We start from the raw sequence: 15,761 nt of genomic DNA, 5'->3' as shown, positions 1-15,761 counted from the left end.
CCAATCACCTTATGGGTAGAGAGAACATGATCAGCTAGTGAACTATGTATATACACTTGCTGTCCGTGTCTCATGTAGTGTCGCCAGATCAGGGGAATTGACTCGTATCGAGGGGAATACATCAGTTACCCTCTCTCTGCCAGTACCGGATTAGTCACGTGACATTGTGATACATGTGTCCTCGCTCTAACTTCCCCTTCTACCGCTCTATTTCCCTAATCTCCGGTACTGGCAGAGAGAGGGTAACTGTCTCTACCCTCAATTCGAGTCAATTTCCCTGATCTGGAAACTCTGCCGATCAGCCCTTTTCACTAGGGCAAGGGCCTCGGTTTGGCATAAAATTGCGCCTACAAACTTTGCAATAAAATACGGACCCATCTGTTTCCGCATCGGGCTCGCAATTTGTCGACAAGTTTTGGTGGCAAATCCGTAGCAAATAGGGACCAACTTCTGATCCAAACATAGTCTTGGCACCAAAATGACCGCCGTTGCTCGCAAAGTACGATCACTAAACATTTATCAAAATTTGCTTGGAGCAGGTTTGGCTGACTGGGGACTTGTTCACTGATCTTAGCACATGCTGATTTTTCATACGTTCTTTCATGATTTGTCATGCTGTGCGAATGCCATAGTAAACTTCCGATATAATCGAATGTCGGAGAAAACCGAAGCAGATCGATAAAAGTAAAAATGTGTTGATAATTAACTGAAATCATTGCATCGGGGAAATGAACGTTTTATTTTAAAAAATTAACTTTTCATTAATTGCAATATTAAAGCTTCGCTTTCTTTTATTGTATCCTTATACATAGCCCGAGTATATTAATAATCTATATGTATATATATATATATATAATATATATATATATTCATATATTTATATCCATATTTATATAATAGTATGTATATCTTTGTCGCATGTAGGCGTGTTTCTCATGTTGACTTCTATTGAGTTTACAACAGCTGTTGTACGTATGTGTTTCTGTAGTGGGAGATGTAATATATGTCTGACTCACAGTGTGCGCGTATTTGTCTATGCATATCTATTTATATATATACGTATATACAGAATTCGTCGCTTTTAAATATTTCAATATAACATCATCAACCAATAATTTATTTCGCTTAAGCTACACATACGGGGGTTCGCTGTGCCCCTTCCTCCCACATTTTCTGTATTATGCACGCATTGCAAATTGCATTCTCGATTCGTAGTTAATTTTCTCATACAGTTACACATTTTCTCTTTCTCTCTCTCTCTCTCTCTCTCTCTCTCTCTCTCTCTCTCTATTCCACTCTCATACACACACGTTCTGCTTTTTTTTCTTTAATTAGTTAACACGAAGTCTCACTCGTTAAACAGCTCTCGAAGACTAAGAACACCCAAAGCGGATCACAGTCTGTCTCTGCACTCGTCGAATCTTAGCCAAACTCCCGGTAAGGCAATCGAAATCAAAATAAGAATTACAGAGGGTACACAAACATCTCCACTTCGTCACGATGAATCCCCGATCCCTGCTCGGTCAGGCTATAAACCAATCTAACTGATCATCAACCGCTTATGACGCATTGCATTTTTAAAGTCAATTACGTGTACATTAATAATAATAATATTTACGTCTATTATCGTTTGCGTGTCAGTCCGAACATTATATCAATAAAAATTCTCGTAAAAAAATGTTTTGTTGGTTTGTTCATCCTGCAGTCAAATAAAATCAGCTCGTAAAGTATCAATTACGCGAGCCACAACATTATAAAAAAGTGGAAATCGCAGTACATTATTCATTACGCGTAAATGGCAATGATGTCGCAATGGTGATTCTCATAATGGGTACGTTTCGATCTTCTCAAAAATTCAACAATGGTTCGAGAATTATCGAGACGAAATTTTGGTCCTAATGAACTTAGAATTCGATGAGCTCCAGTGTTCGACAAAAGATTCTTAGAGGGACTTGCTTATTCAACTTCACGTTAATCCTTTCTCGACTGTGTCCCGTGAAAAGTCATTAAAATTAAATGTATACCAGTAATGGTATACTGCCCCAAAAATTTGTATCGTACAGTTCTCATTTACTGAGCGTTTCAACTATTGAATGTCTTAATATATTTCTGAGCAGACGCCATATTGCTCGTCGTCGAAAACGGTAATATTAATATATTAGTAAAAACTAACGGTATTTCTAACTGGTGAACTGTAAATAGGTTCTGAGTGAGCTTGCTTCTATTATACTAGACTCGCTCAACAAATATGAAAGATTGCATTGAAATGGATTAAAATATGTGTGTATAGTATTTTGTTCCTGTAGTTGTGTGAAGTTCACATCTAATTTCTGCGGAAGTAGAATCGAATTGAACACTGGAGGGTTCTGCTCCTGAAAATCTATTTGCTATCGGTTTAAACGTTCGTTTAAATATGTACACACCAAGACATCGAGCGATTTTCGGGCTCTCGAATTACATAACGAAAACGAAGAAGTAGAAGAAGGAATTTCTTTGGACGCAATTTCGTGGCATTTTCGATCGATTCGATCGCGTCTGAATCACGGACACATTTACTTTTTGCCTTAAACGATCATTCTACTACGACAAGTCTTACGAGAAAAAACGACGTCAAGGATTGTCTGGAAAAACGAAGACCGGATTACATTCGACTTTCATTTGAAATGCGATCGAAGAATTTTCTCCTCGATATACTAATAAGTGATTACATTATCTCTTGCTATACGTTGGAATAACTGTGTCTAAATATAACGATAGCGTGTACAATCATCATACGCATGCGAATTTTGCACGAGTTTAATATGTAAAACATTAACGTCGATTTCAAAATGGTGACTTCGAAGTACACCGAATTTCCCGTTTTATATTGTTATATATCGTAGTATCGCCGAACAGAGTGATTGTAGGGAAAGAAGCGGAATCGAATAACGAATAGAATGAATAAATTGGTCGTTCTTGGTATACAGAATGATTTCAGCAGAATCCTGCATATATATCGTTTAAAGAAAATTTTGATAATCACCCTCCCATCGAACGATACGAAATGATATGCCGAAGTGTTGTGACATCATTATGTCGGTGTTGAGAATACTCATTGATTAAAATTCAATAGTTATTGCATTTCACGGTAGTCGTATACGCTGCAAAAATCGTATAAAAAACATCGAGACAATCGCTCGTAAAAATGACAACGGTACGTTGACGGAGAAAAATCGAATTAGAAGTCTTCAACGGCTTATCAACGGTTTTAAAATTGTAAAATGGCAGTTATTTATTTAACGGTCGGTCCGATTCGCTGATCTACTATTCCACGGCAGCAGCTATCTATTTTTTTTCCCCATTCCGACGTTTCCTCGAGTCTAAGCTAATCGAATAAATACTGGAAGAAAGAAGTATTCCTAGGCTAACGCCGTCTCGTTGCGACGATGACTGCCTCGCCGACACTTGATAGGCCTTGCCAGTAAAGCATTAATAACTAGACACCTACATGCCGCAGCCTGATGCTGAAGTTATTCATAAAACGTATAACTACAAAACATATGAAACACAGATCATAGAGAAAATATTACGTTAAAGTAATACAGAGGACTAGTGACGAACGAGTAAAATGAAATCTATACGTAATACATACAACTAAAATGAATACACGAGTCAAAGGTAGAAATGTTCCATATGAGGTAACGATTCACGTATCAGGCCAGGCAGAAGTGTTACACCTAACGGATCGATCGCCTACTCTTTAACTAGCTTGCGATTGTATCACTGGAGCACCTCTATGTAATACCGAAGCAGGTCGAGATTTTCGGCCACCGGTAGTAGTTTGCAGATTCGCTGGTGGTGGTTGTAACTGTTGCTGAGCTATCTGTTGTACTATTGCGGACTCTCTCTTAGGTACTTCCGGTGGCGACTGGAGCACGTCCATATACTCGCGAATCAGATTCGCTATCTGATGAGCCTAAAATGATATAACACAGTGAACGAGAATCTGATGCACGCAACGATAGTCGATAAGAAAATATCGTGTTCAATTTACCTGGGATGTGGTAAGAATGACCTTGCTTTGTTTCTTATCAGTACCGGTGATGATCATCAAATAATTAACAGCTGGACTGTAGCTGAGAATACTGCTATATTCGTAGGTACAAAGAGCATTTCTGGAACGGTGTTCGAGAAGATGAAGACCTAGCTGATCGACGGCCAGCCAAAGGACGCGCGGCCAGTTCGAAGTAAAGGATTGCATCACGTCAAATATCGTAGCCCTATGCAGCGGCCACGACTGAATTAAATTTAAGAACGCTTTCTTCGCTTCTGGGGGCGTCATCCCCCTTAAAGATTGGTGGTGTTGAAGAACACCTTCTACACATAAATTTGGTACTACTCTTGCGGGTAGGCAGTGACTCGATATATTGCGGTAATCATGGTCGAATACAGGATCTTGACAATCGCCAAGTTCCAGCTGAGCTTGCAAAGCTGTCAGCATCATCTGAAAATATATCAGTGATTTAATAAAGTTACGTTCATATACGTATGCGAACGATTGTAAACGTAATTTTCTTACAGCTTCTTTCTCGGTGATGGGGAACCGATCGGCCCGCAAGTCGTGCAACACTTGATGATACAGCAGCTCTTTCTCCACCGGATCATCTAGATTCATGTACTGGTCGAGGAACAAATGTTTCTTAAATAGGAAGAAGTGGTGTGCGTGTTTTCTTTGCGACTGGCTCTGCTGTGCATTCGCAGTTCTGTAACGTTCCCATTTGGACATTACGTCGGCGATCTTCTCTTCTGGTATCAGCGCCCTTTCTGTAACTCCTAAGACTTCGTATATGGCATAACCTAGAAATTATGATTAAAACAGAATTACAATAAAGTGGTCCGTTAGAGATAGAATGTAACAATTTTATAATGTTAATTGAGAATTACCCATCGCTGATTCTTCAAGACCAATCTTCGTCTTAATGATCTCCATCACGTCCCTGGCTGTTGCCGATGGATGGAATTCAACGGCGTGATACTGTCCATCCATGAAATGGAATCTCGCATAAATAGGCCTGCGATTAATGGTGCACATTATTTCTTCCCTGCTAGGCGGCCATTGTCTCCTCCTCGTGCCCTGCGTTTTGTAAAGGCACTTTTCAGCAAATCGAGCGTACTTGCCCTCTTCGGTGACATAATCGCTGGCACATCGTTTCAAGTGCGCAATTAGATACTTTCGAATAACTTTCTGAGGCGGCAGAATGACGGAACAGGCTAAGGATAGCAATGCCCAATGCCTCAGGTTTACCCGGCTATTGGGGTCCGGATGATCAGTGGTCTGCTTAATTAATTGTAAATACAGTTCGCCTAACAAATTCTCTTTCCTTATACAACGTTCCATAACGGTCTGTATCAGATTCACGTGCTCGTCTTCCACTCTTCTAACGGTGTCGCCATTCTGCCCTAGACCCGCGTACGTCAATATCAACTGGAATACGCTCAGAGAGATCTGCTCGTCAGGGTCGGGCAGCTTCGAGAGACTCTGTGGTATCGCTTGTCTGCTAAATGCCCAATAGGCATAGGGGAAACCTTTGTAAGTCTCTCCATGATCAGTGGCGCTACCATGTTCCTGTCGCAGCTTCTCTATTCTGTGCTTGGACAGCCTCCTAAGAGTGTTCCTCAAGAAACCGCCACCCGAATCCTGCGGTTTCCTCAATATTTCCGCATCAACCAATGTCCTCCGACAATTCACTAAATTATGATAGAGCCTAATGCGATCCTCGTTAGTAATACACTTGAGTTTCTTAGTAGGAACCTCGTTTTCCGTGATCCAACCCGCCAGCGATGGGCAATAACTAACAATCAGGCTACCTATCTCGTTCTTTTGCGTTGTCTCGAACACAAAACATTTGTGCGAGCTGTCCGGGTTGTGTCGAAGAAGAGACAGAGTGATGAAAGAATCGCTAGGATCCAGCATGATACTCTCCACGTCTTGGTAGCGATATTCAGATAAGACGAACTTGTCATCCGGCTTGATCAGCATCAAACCATCGCAATTAATGCCCAGGATCAATTGATTACCGTAGGACCAGTATCCCCGATAGGTGACATTGAACATCGTTGTGCCGTACAAAGGATACTGCATCACGCAGGACAGATACAACACTTTGGCTGCGAGTTCTTTCCGGCCAGCACCATACTGTCTGTGAGCTTGAGCTATTATCGGCACCCAAACGTCGTCGCCGCGGGCACGACTTATTCGATAAGGCAAAAAACTGTCGACTTCGCTGTAGTAGTCCAACCGATCGTTATCTTTCGGATCACCCAGAGAAACCTGCGCCTGCAGGCCTGCCAACTGGAGCGCGACTTTCTCGGACACAGGAAAGTCGTCACACTGAAAATTCAGAATCAGTTAGGAATAGATTCAGAGACAATTAGATATGCGATTCTTTTGTAAAGCATACCTTGACGACATTGTAAACCGCCTGAGCATACAACATGTTCACTTCAACAGGATCTTGAGAAATTTCTCGAGTGTTACGGAACAGCCTACGTTTGAAAACGAATCGATTATCACCGCTGCCCAATGTAGCATTATTGCTACGCCGTAGAGTTGAGAATGTTGATTGCGCTGTATTTAATTTACACTGCTTCCTAAAAGCACCGAACAGAGACTGTTAGTAACCCAGAAACGTGCTACAGTTGGTAAAAAGGAATTTCATATCGATATAATAATTGTATAGCAACTATACATACATTTCCCATGCAGCAATGACATCATACAAATAGTCGTGAGCTCGCACGTGTTCCTCTCCATCGGGTCTACTCTGATAAATTGCCCACCCCTCCAGAGACCGCAGACCTAACTTTTCACCTAATTTTGCCACTGCATCTGCAGCGGTATCGGTTGGATGAACGTCAATCGCTTTAGTTCTTCCGTCCAAGAAGAAGAACCGACACACTATGGTACCTAATCGTCTCATCGCAGCAATTTCGACTGTTGACGGTGGGTGCTGTCTACACGAGACCTTCATGTTCTTACAATTATCGACACACCATTGAACGTACTGCCTCAATTTCCCTTCGAGGGCCAGATTCTTCTTCAGGAAGGACACAAAATACTTGTACAGCAGTTTGCTGGGTTGGAAAGCAACGATTGCTAGACACAGTAGTAACCAGACTCGTTCCGCCCATTCTGGATTAGGATTGTTCGTTGCCTGACGCATGCACTGAACAAAAATCTCATCCCGCAGTTCTTCGCGTTCTATGCCGTAACCAATTATGCTTTGAATGGTTGCAATTTCTTGATCCAATTTCATTTCTCCTCTGATGTACTTGCAAAGATCCTGAAGATTAAGAAAACAGATGTAAAAGTTGTTCGCAAACACAAATTAAATGAGTGTCAACCGCTTACCCTAAACACTGAACAGGCTACGTTGACGTTATCCGGGTCGTACATATGAATGTGGGAATTCGGTATTGTAGATCCCTTATAGTATGTGACCATTTCATATTTCGGTATGTACTCGACGCTTTTACCACGCGATTTCCTGGTAAGAGTAGCAATAATTGTCCCTTCGGGAGACCTTTCGTGGCTGTTGAAGTAATTCTGTGCAAACTCTACAATATCATGATAAGTGACTTCGTTGTCGGGCTCTTTCTTGTCTTCGAGTTCTTGAAGCTTGCGCTCCACCCGACATTTCCGTCTCTGTTCTCGCTCGACAGGCGGCTGTTGGGACGGTTGCGTCTGCGGTTGCTGTTGATCGTGACCATTTTGTTGTTGCTGTGGCACTGGTTGATGGTGATTGTGATGCAAGTGGTGACTATTCGAGTTTCTGGATTCTGGTCGAGAAGGTGGACTACTGGCAATTTGTTCCTTCATGGTCTTATTATTTGGTAGAGGAGGAGGAGATCCACAAGTGTCGCCGTTCACCAGTGGACCAGAATTTCCATTCACCACGATAGGACTATCGGGACTATTATCCTCGCGTGGCAAAACGGATTCGTAAATTGGTTCCCCGTTATCAGTGGAGGAGTCTCCGTTTAGAACCAAAGGTGGAGCAGGAGGCGGTGGTGGCGGAGGCGGTTCGGTAGGTTCTGGAAGACTTGGTTGACCAAGTTTGCTAGTGGTCCCGCTGGTTATCCTCTGTTGCTGAGGCTGCGACTGAAGAGGCGAAGAAGCTTCTTGGCCGTTCGGAGTGTTCGCCTTCGATTCCGCCTTGGAGTTCATCTCCATCTCTAGCTGTATCACTGTTTCCAGCTCCACGTCGAGATCTTCCACCAGCTCGTCCATTTGTTCCCCGATTTCCGCGATAATCTGATTGCCTTTCGTCGATTGTACGTCAGAGAGGAAGGAGAACAGATTGTCCAAGTCGACCGACTGCAAATCCGAGGCAGCCATCTTCGAGTTCATTTGCTCCGCCATCTGCGACAACGCGGCGATCTCTTCCTGTGCTTTCCTGCAAAGTTAAACAATAATTCTCCCAGTCATATTGAATTTAAGCGTCGCTGCGAGTGTTTTTTTTTTTTTTTTAGTGTTCAAGCGCACAGATTAGGTAGAAAAACAAGAGACGCGTGCTGGTGTGAATACAGTGATTATAAAAGCTCCGCTATCTATGTTAAGAGCAATTGTTTATTGCAGAGCTTATCATGCGGCAAGGGCTTTCGAATTCGTCCTTCGAACTACTGACGAACTTACCCGGGCTCCATTCCAACAATACCATTGTACTGTGCGCTACAAGGGACACAAATGGAGAATTAACCCACCAAAGAACCATTATCCCACGTGAACGTCACTGTATACTTTAGCATACTACAATTTTTGGACAGAGTGGAGGATATTGGGAAAGTTTTGTCATTATAACACTCATTGGAAAAGTTAAATCACCTGATTCTATTACCTTAAATTACAAAGTCCTAAAAATTAAATTAAATTATAAAGTCCTATGATGCTAAGGACGGCTTTCAATATAATAATTGTGACCAATTTATCTTAATGTTTTCACATTACATTTACATTTGGAAACTAATAAATCAGTTATATTGCACAGACTCTTGTTTCATTAATATTTTGCAAGTATTTAAGCTGACAGAGTTAGGTGACACTGCCTACATTTTACCGACACATTCCATTTATCCTCTTTCTAGCACGTACAATGCTAGTAGACTGTTCTCTGATGTTAGTATACGAGAAAACTTTCCCGGTATTCCATGTACCATGAGATCTGGACAACTTTTATACCTCTGGCTTTCTTCCAACGCTTTCTTGTCCTCCATGAGTCTTCTCTCCTCTTCCAATCTTTCCCTCTTCCTCATTTCTTCATCCACTCGCCTCATTTCCCTCAGCGCCGCTGCCACTTCTCTAGCGAATACACCGCGTAAGTGACTCTGAATGACAATCGCTGCCCTCCGCTTCCTGATGAACATTATTCTCAGCTTCCAACCCCGATATGCATGCTGTACTTTGAGCGCAGCCTCTCTGATACGCTTATACTCTGCAAACAACGAACAAGTACATATTCGTTGATCTCGGATAGAGAATAAAGAGTACAATAACTTATGCGACGAAAAAAAAAAATAAAAAGACAAGCACCTTTCCGTACAACATAGCCCCTCCAAATCTTCTGTATCATTATCGCATTGCTAGTAACCATTTGGTTTCTACAGTCCTCCAGAGGCTCGTGCACGTAGCTCCTCAAGAACACTTTGGTCTTTCCAATCTGCCACTCGGTCTCCGGGATACCTTGACTACTGATCAAACATCTGACAGTCTCTGTCTCGCTGTCAGACCGCGGCATGCGCCCCTTGTCGAGGCACCTGTATCTAGCAACAAAGTCGTGGAAGGCCATGTGTATCGGAAAACCTTCTTTCCTAATCCTAATGATGTCCAACATGCCTAGATATTTCAGCTGATCAAGAACCAGCTTCTCGTCATAATTATTCGCTATCTTCTGCATGTTGGGCTTGATGCATCTCGCGTACCAAGGGGTGGTGGCTTGGAGAACGTCGACCAGTGCTTGCAACTGATGCCTGAAGGAGTCGCAAAGGGTTGGCTTGCCTTTGGACGTCCCACGGGACATCGTTGTCGAGCTTCCACTCGCCCTGGCCACGGTACACCCTAACAGATCTTGATAGACCGTGATCTCCTGCACGAACTCGTTGGTGCTTCGCGACATCAGGTCGAAGAAGACGTCCTGCTGCACGTCCCGGTTCTTGTCGACGAAACCCTCCACCGTGTAGGTCACGCAACCGGCGTAATGCTTCACGCCAAACTCCTTCTCCCATTTGCGGCGATCGTCGCCCTTCACGTAGCACGGATGGCTCTCGAATTCGGCGTGCAAATTGGTCAGGTAAGCTAGGTCCGAGCCTTTCGGCATATGGCACTGCTCGGTCAGTAACTTAAGAACACATCGTGGAGGTTTCTCGATTAATTCCAGGCACATGGTGTTGTCCGTGAAAGTGATATGGGAGTATTGGATCTCTTCCTGTCGGTACTGAAATTTGAAACGGCAAGAGTTAGGGTAATTGGCTTGGACACCGCAGGGCAAACGTTGTTTCGGGCTTTTCGGTATTTTATAGTAATTCAGTCGTTAACATAATTCGGTCTGAATGGATTCGAACACATCTATTAGTTTCGTTGAAGGTTCACAGTGATTATCAGATTGGGAAACTTTATGCAAATTCCTGTTTTCGTAGGTTTTTTTTCAGGAATATAATATGGAGATTCTATTAATCATTTTTATCAATGTGCAACGCGATTGTTCTTTCTTATGTAAATTATTTTTTGAAAGTAATTTGGTTTTAATTTGTTCTTGGCGCGTATACAGGATCTAGGGTAAGGGAGCCAATTATTGTGGGGGTACCTTAACCGATTTTAATATCTCTTTTATAATATTCATTACGCTTTAAAAATAAGTATAATTAATATAGGCACATTAATTGGGTCCCTCACCCTATTCGGACTCATGTAACTATCAAAATTAGCTAAAAATCAGAAACTTCCGTCCCGTTTAAGTCCTCAGCAGTAAGAGTGGCGCGTGGGAAAAATGGTTTTAAGAGATTGTACGGGAAGGAGAAAAGTGAAGTACACACTGGAGTGTTGAGCACGATTGTGAACAGGCTTGTCTTAGAAAAAAGAAAAAACGATTCTTGGGACAGTATGTTGGATCAGAAGGGCTTACAAGGGGTGGCAGCTGGCGAAGTCATTAAGTAGCGTGATAATCTCCTGACCGGTCGATTTGTTTTCTACGAGTTACGCAACACGAGCACTCCGCATTATCAGTTGCGCCCTAAGCAAACGAACTAATCGAATGGGAAGGGAGTCGGACACCCGTTTGACCACTTACGAGTTCTTGCTCCAACGCGAATACATAGTGATTGAAAAACTTGTGGAGCTTCTCGTTCGTGTAATTGATACACAGTTGCTCGAAGCTGTTCACGGCGAAGTTCTCGAAGCCGAATATATCGAGAACACCGAGAAACCTGGAACTGTCCTGGCCAGGATTCGTGCAGTTGTTGATGTGGTTGATCAACCAGGCGAACGTTCGCGAGTACAATGCCTTCGCCATCGCGTGCCTGTTTTCACGGGCTTCCTGCACTTTCAAAGGTATCTCCGTGATGTTCCCGCGCACGTTTATCTGTCTTATCAGCACCACCTTCGTCAGATCCTCGACCTGGAGGCCGAGCAACGGGGCTACCGTCCCGACGATTTCAACGTCCTCTTTGGTCAGCTCGCACCGCTCGCCGTCGACGTCCTCGAAGCTCAAATTCCCCAGCCAGAGAATGGCGGACAGAACTCGAAAGATTCCTTCGCACATTTCCGGCGCGACCTACACATAACAAAGAGTTTGTTCGGATGAAAACAACCGCGTGACTTGCAATCCAAAGATACACACTTTCATTTCTACCACTCTATAATTGTCTCCGTGTAATACGCAAACTTACTAATTCCTTATCCCAATTATTACAATATATAATTTACAAAATCGTTTACAATTGTAAGGACTCAATTATTGAAAGGAATGTTTAATTGTCCAATTACGGGCTGGAACATCTAGCGAGATTATCAATGAGGGAAATTAACAAATCAATGATATTTCATCCAGCGAGGAGAACTCGTCGAGTCTATCGAGAGCCGGTAATTAACCACTCTATAATTGTCCCCATGTAATACGCAAACTTACTAATTCCTTATCCCAATTATTACAATATATAATTTACAAAATCGTTTACAATTGTAAGGACTCAATTATTGAAAGGAATGTTTAATTGTCCAATTACGGGCTGGAACATCTAGCGAGATTATCAATGAGGGAAATTAACAAATCAATGATATTTCATCCAGCGAGGAGAACTCGTCGAGTCTATCGAGAGCCGGTAATTAACAGGAATCGACATTCATGGGCGTATCAGTCTGGCGAGCTTAATTACCTGGAGCACGTTGAACGCGAGCCTAAGTGCGTCCAGTTTCTTCGAGTCGGAGATCCCATCGATCTTCACGCAACCGGACTGATTGAGATACTTGTAGTGGGCGGCTGGCATCAATTTGTACTGTTCCGCGAATTCCTTGTCCCTCGTGCCTGCCTCGACCAGCTGATAGAACACGTGGTAATTCCTCTCCCCTGCGCTCTGGAAAGTTATACGGCTCTGCTCGAGCAGGTAATCCTGGATGATGCACCCTTTGATCATCCACTTGCTGTCGAAGCAGACTTGCATGAACTTGCCGAACCGGGAGCTGTTGTCGTTTCTCACCGTCTTCGCGTTACCTGGTTCCGAAAACACGAACCTGTTACTTTCGTTTCATTTTGTTTCATTTACTTTATTTTATCGTAATAGTCATACCGAATCAATAACCACCTTGAACATTTCCGTTATTCGTAGGAATTGCGACGAAATATCGTTCAATCACTTCACCACAGAAAGGAATTTCGCATTTTACAGTCTTTACTCGATATATGTCCCAAATGCCTAGCCGGTAAAAGTCCTGGAACTATCCCCACTGCCGCGGGGTATTCTCCGTGATAATATCACCAAGGACGCCCTCGCAGGCGTGGACCAAAGAATAGGATAGAATAGCGTGGATAGAAGTATCTCCTGACCGATATATGAGACGTTTATTTTGAAAGTGACCTAAGTCTATTTGGCAATTATTTTTTGTTGTCCGTAATTATTACGTGTACAACTTCAAGTTAGCTGTCATAAACAACATTTGCAGTTCAGTATATTCAGAGTATGTACGATAATTTTGGACACATAAGATTTCGCAGTTAGTTCAATAATTAAACCCATCACTTTGAAAGTGGTCTAAGTCCAATCCATTATTGATACTGTCCGAGGGACGTTATCAAAAAGTGCCGGAAAGGTAATAACTGTATTCTAAATGAAATGAAACGAGAGGATTTCATATCAGCAAAATTTTTGGAGGACGCAATTTTGAAAAGGGTGAAGAATTCTAACGGAGAAACAATAAATTGGTTAAAAATATGCTGGATGCGTTTTTTGAGAGATGAACCGTATAAAATTTTCTATAAGATATCAACGGATGAGAATGCAAAGTTTAAAGTCCTGGATTTAATACCACGTCGGGGTAGACCAAGAAAGTATTGTATTGTATCGAAAATATTGTATTGACGCCACTTTATAAAAATATAAAACGAATTACAACAGCGAAACACAAGGACATGATGAGCAGTAAATTGTTATGTAATTTATGTAGTTGGAAAATGTCCTGAATAGCATAAATTGTGTTTTTGAAGTGTTGTAAAGATATATAAAGTAAATTGAGTATGGTTTCTTCAATTTGAAGCATTTTAAATTATGTCGAATGTACTTGGCTCTTCCAAATTTTATAACGAATCTGGTTGTTAACTTTGAAAGTGGCTTAACTCCATTTTTGGTAAGAAAACACATACTATTCACTTAATAATTGCTATTATTTTAATCGGAACTGTAAACTTAACTCTTTTAGATACACTTAAGCAGTATATGACACATTGGTATCCTATTCCTATATTTTCAATTTTATTGAAACACAAACCCTTAAATACCTCAATTTAAGTATAAGTGGAATTAGGCCGTGTTTTGGACATATATCGAGTGAACACTGTATTTAACATTTCCTGTTGCAAAGAGAGCAGCCGTAAACCGATCGTCGAGAGATTTCGATAATCTCCAAAATGAATTCGTAATTCGATGTCAACGTTTGCCTAAGGTAATTTAAATTGCAAAGCGTTTAAGGTCGTTATCGCTCGAGCAGCGCGCACGAACATTATTATTAATAACGGGAACCATTTTTCTAGAACGAAGACGACGTTTCTCGTGTTTCGTTTCGTTTCGCGTCGCCTCGCGTCACGTCACGTCGTCGTCGTGTCGCGAGGGAAATGCAAACGGTACAATTTTTATGATAACCCCTCGAATCTTTCTTCTGCCGGCGACCCAGTTTTCACCCCTCGTTTCTGCGTTTAACACCTGACTCGTTCTCGGCCTCTTGACTCCGAGTAATGAATCCCCTTTATTTTTAAATGCCATTAAGAATAGCGTTCATCGACCCGTGCCATGAAAGTCGCCCGTTTACGTCCGCCTATTTCGAGGGTTGCGTTTCAAAACGAGCAGGCCGGATACACCTGAAAAAGTATTCCCAAGCCAACCGAACTCTCTTAAAGGACGGCCCGAAAAGCAGCGACGAAAAATTGCCAGTGTCTCTGTACAGGGTGTACCAAATGTAAAGAGCGGCTGGGAAAAATAACGCGCAAAGTTGACCTTGACAGGTTTTTTCAAGGTCAAATTGTTCTATCGTTGCACCGTAATCTACTCGTCGAGAGGATAAAAGGTCTCACAGGAAGTACAGGGCCTCGAGTCAACCGTTCTCTTAAAAAAATGACTTTGTAGTTCACTAAACTATTTAATTCCATACGTCGGGCTGTTCCAAAATGGAGGAGAGGACGGATTCTACACGAGAAAAATAACAAAACTTTTCATTCGACGCCTCGTTTCCGGGAAATCTGAACATTCTACACCGTCCTAAAATAAGCAAACGATTAATCTTTCAGCAGTTCCAGCGAAATAATTGCGAAATCCAATAAACGTATACATAGCCGAACTCGTGCCGAACTCGAAGCTTTCCCGAGACAAGAAATCTCGGTTCCAAAAATAAATTTCGTCTCGTTTCGCCCTTCCAGTTTCCCAATCCCGGCCGGTTCTACGCGAGCGAGTGGTCCGCTCGTCGACGTGAAATTCCGTACAAATGAAATCCCGATTACGATCAGCACCGGGGCAGAGGAAAAAAAAAGAGAACATACTCGGAGAAAACTATTAACCCGCCGCAACCCCCATTCGTTTGGTCGTTGTACGCGGAAAACGGAGAGCCTGTTTTCTCAGCGAATTTACGGGGAATACCGGCGCACGGTGGTCTAAAGCGCGACATTTAGTGACATTTTGGTACAACTTCTAAACTATTAAAGATATCGAAGTGATATTTAGGGTGTAGAGTATTAACAAGTAATCTTTTTTAATAATGTACCATACTTTTTGTACTATTTTTGAAATATATTTACTTTAACAACTTTTAGAAACACATTCTGCTTAGTAAATATATTATTCCGCTAAATTTTTGAAAAATCGCTCTTTAAATGAAATTTGGTTTAGTGTTTTTAAAGTGTTTTTTAGTCGTCAAAGAGTCCCGACGAAGAACCCGAGAACCTATGCGCATAGCCGCACGGACGCGGGCGACTTTAAACAATAATAACGCGTGATGTTGGACGAGATGGGAAATAATTCTTACATGATTA

At 42.1% G+C, this 15,761-nt stretch overlaps 1 protein-coding gene across 2 annotated transcripts in view; it reads right to left on the bottom strand.

Moving 5' to 3' along the window:
• Positions 1-720: 720 nt before the first annotated feature.
• The window catches only part of Myo81f (unconventional myosin 81F), a 57,805-nt gene continuing 42,764 nt past the window's right edge, over positions 721-15,761 (bottom strand). Inside the window, exons 5-16 of one of the 2 annotated variants that reach the window (XM_076800641.1) lie at positions 12,406-12,740; positions 11,322-11,804; positions 9,569-10,469; positions 9,218-9,470; positions 8,675-8,710; positions 7,391-8,435; positions 6,733-7,322; positions 6,441-6,630; positions 4,924-6,370; positions 4,559-4,836; positions 4,034-4,483; positions 721-3,955 (exon numbers count right to left, since the gene is read on the bottom strand). In XM_076800641.1, the coding sequence (XP_076656756.1) occupies positions 3,740-3,955; positions 4,034-4,483; positions 4,559-4,836; positions 4,924-6,370; positions 6,441-6,630; positions 6,733-7,322; positions 7,391-8,435; positions 8,675-8,710; positions 9,218-9,470; positions 9,569-10,469; positions 11,322-11,804; positions 12,406-12,740 (6,224 nt within the window). In that variant the 3' untranslated portion in view covers positions 721-3,739. The remainder of the gene's footprint in view (positions 3,956-4,033; positions 4,484-4,558; positions 4,837-4,923; positions 6,371-6,440; positions 6,631-6,732; positions 7,323-7,390; positions 8,436-8,674; positions 8,711-9,217; positions 9,471-9,568; positions 10,470-11,321; positions 11,805-12,405; positions 12,741-15,761) is intronic. The other variant, XM_076800642.1, reaches the window with a different exon arrangement.

The sequence above is a fragment of the Halictus rubicundus genome, chromosome 15 (assembly GCF_050948215.1).
Source record: "Halictus rubicundus isolate RS-2024b chromosome 15, iyHalRubi1_principal, whole genome shotgun sequence".
Lineage (NCBI taxonomy): Eukaryota > Metazoa > Arthropoda > Insecta > Hymenoptera > Halictidae > Halictus > Halictus rubicundus.
Note: the sequence above shows the minus strand (reverse complement) of the source record. Positions and strands in the feature narration are given on the sequence as shown.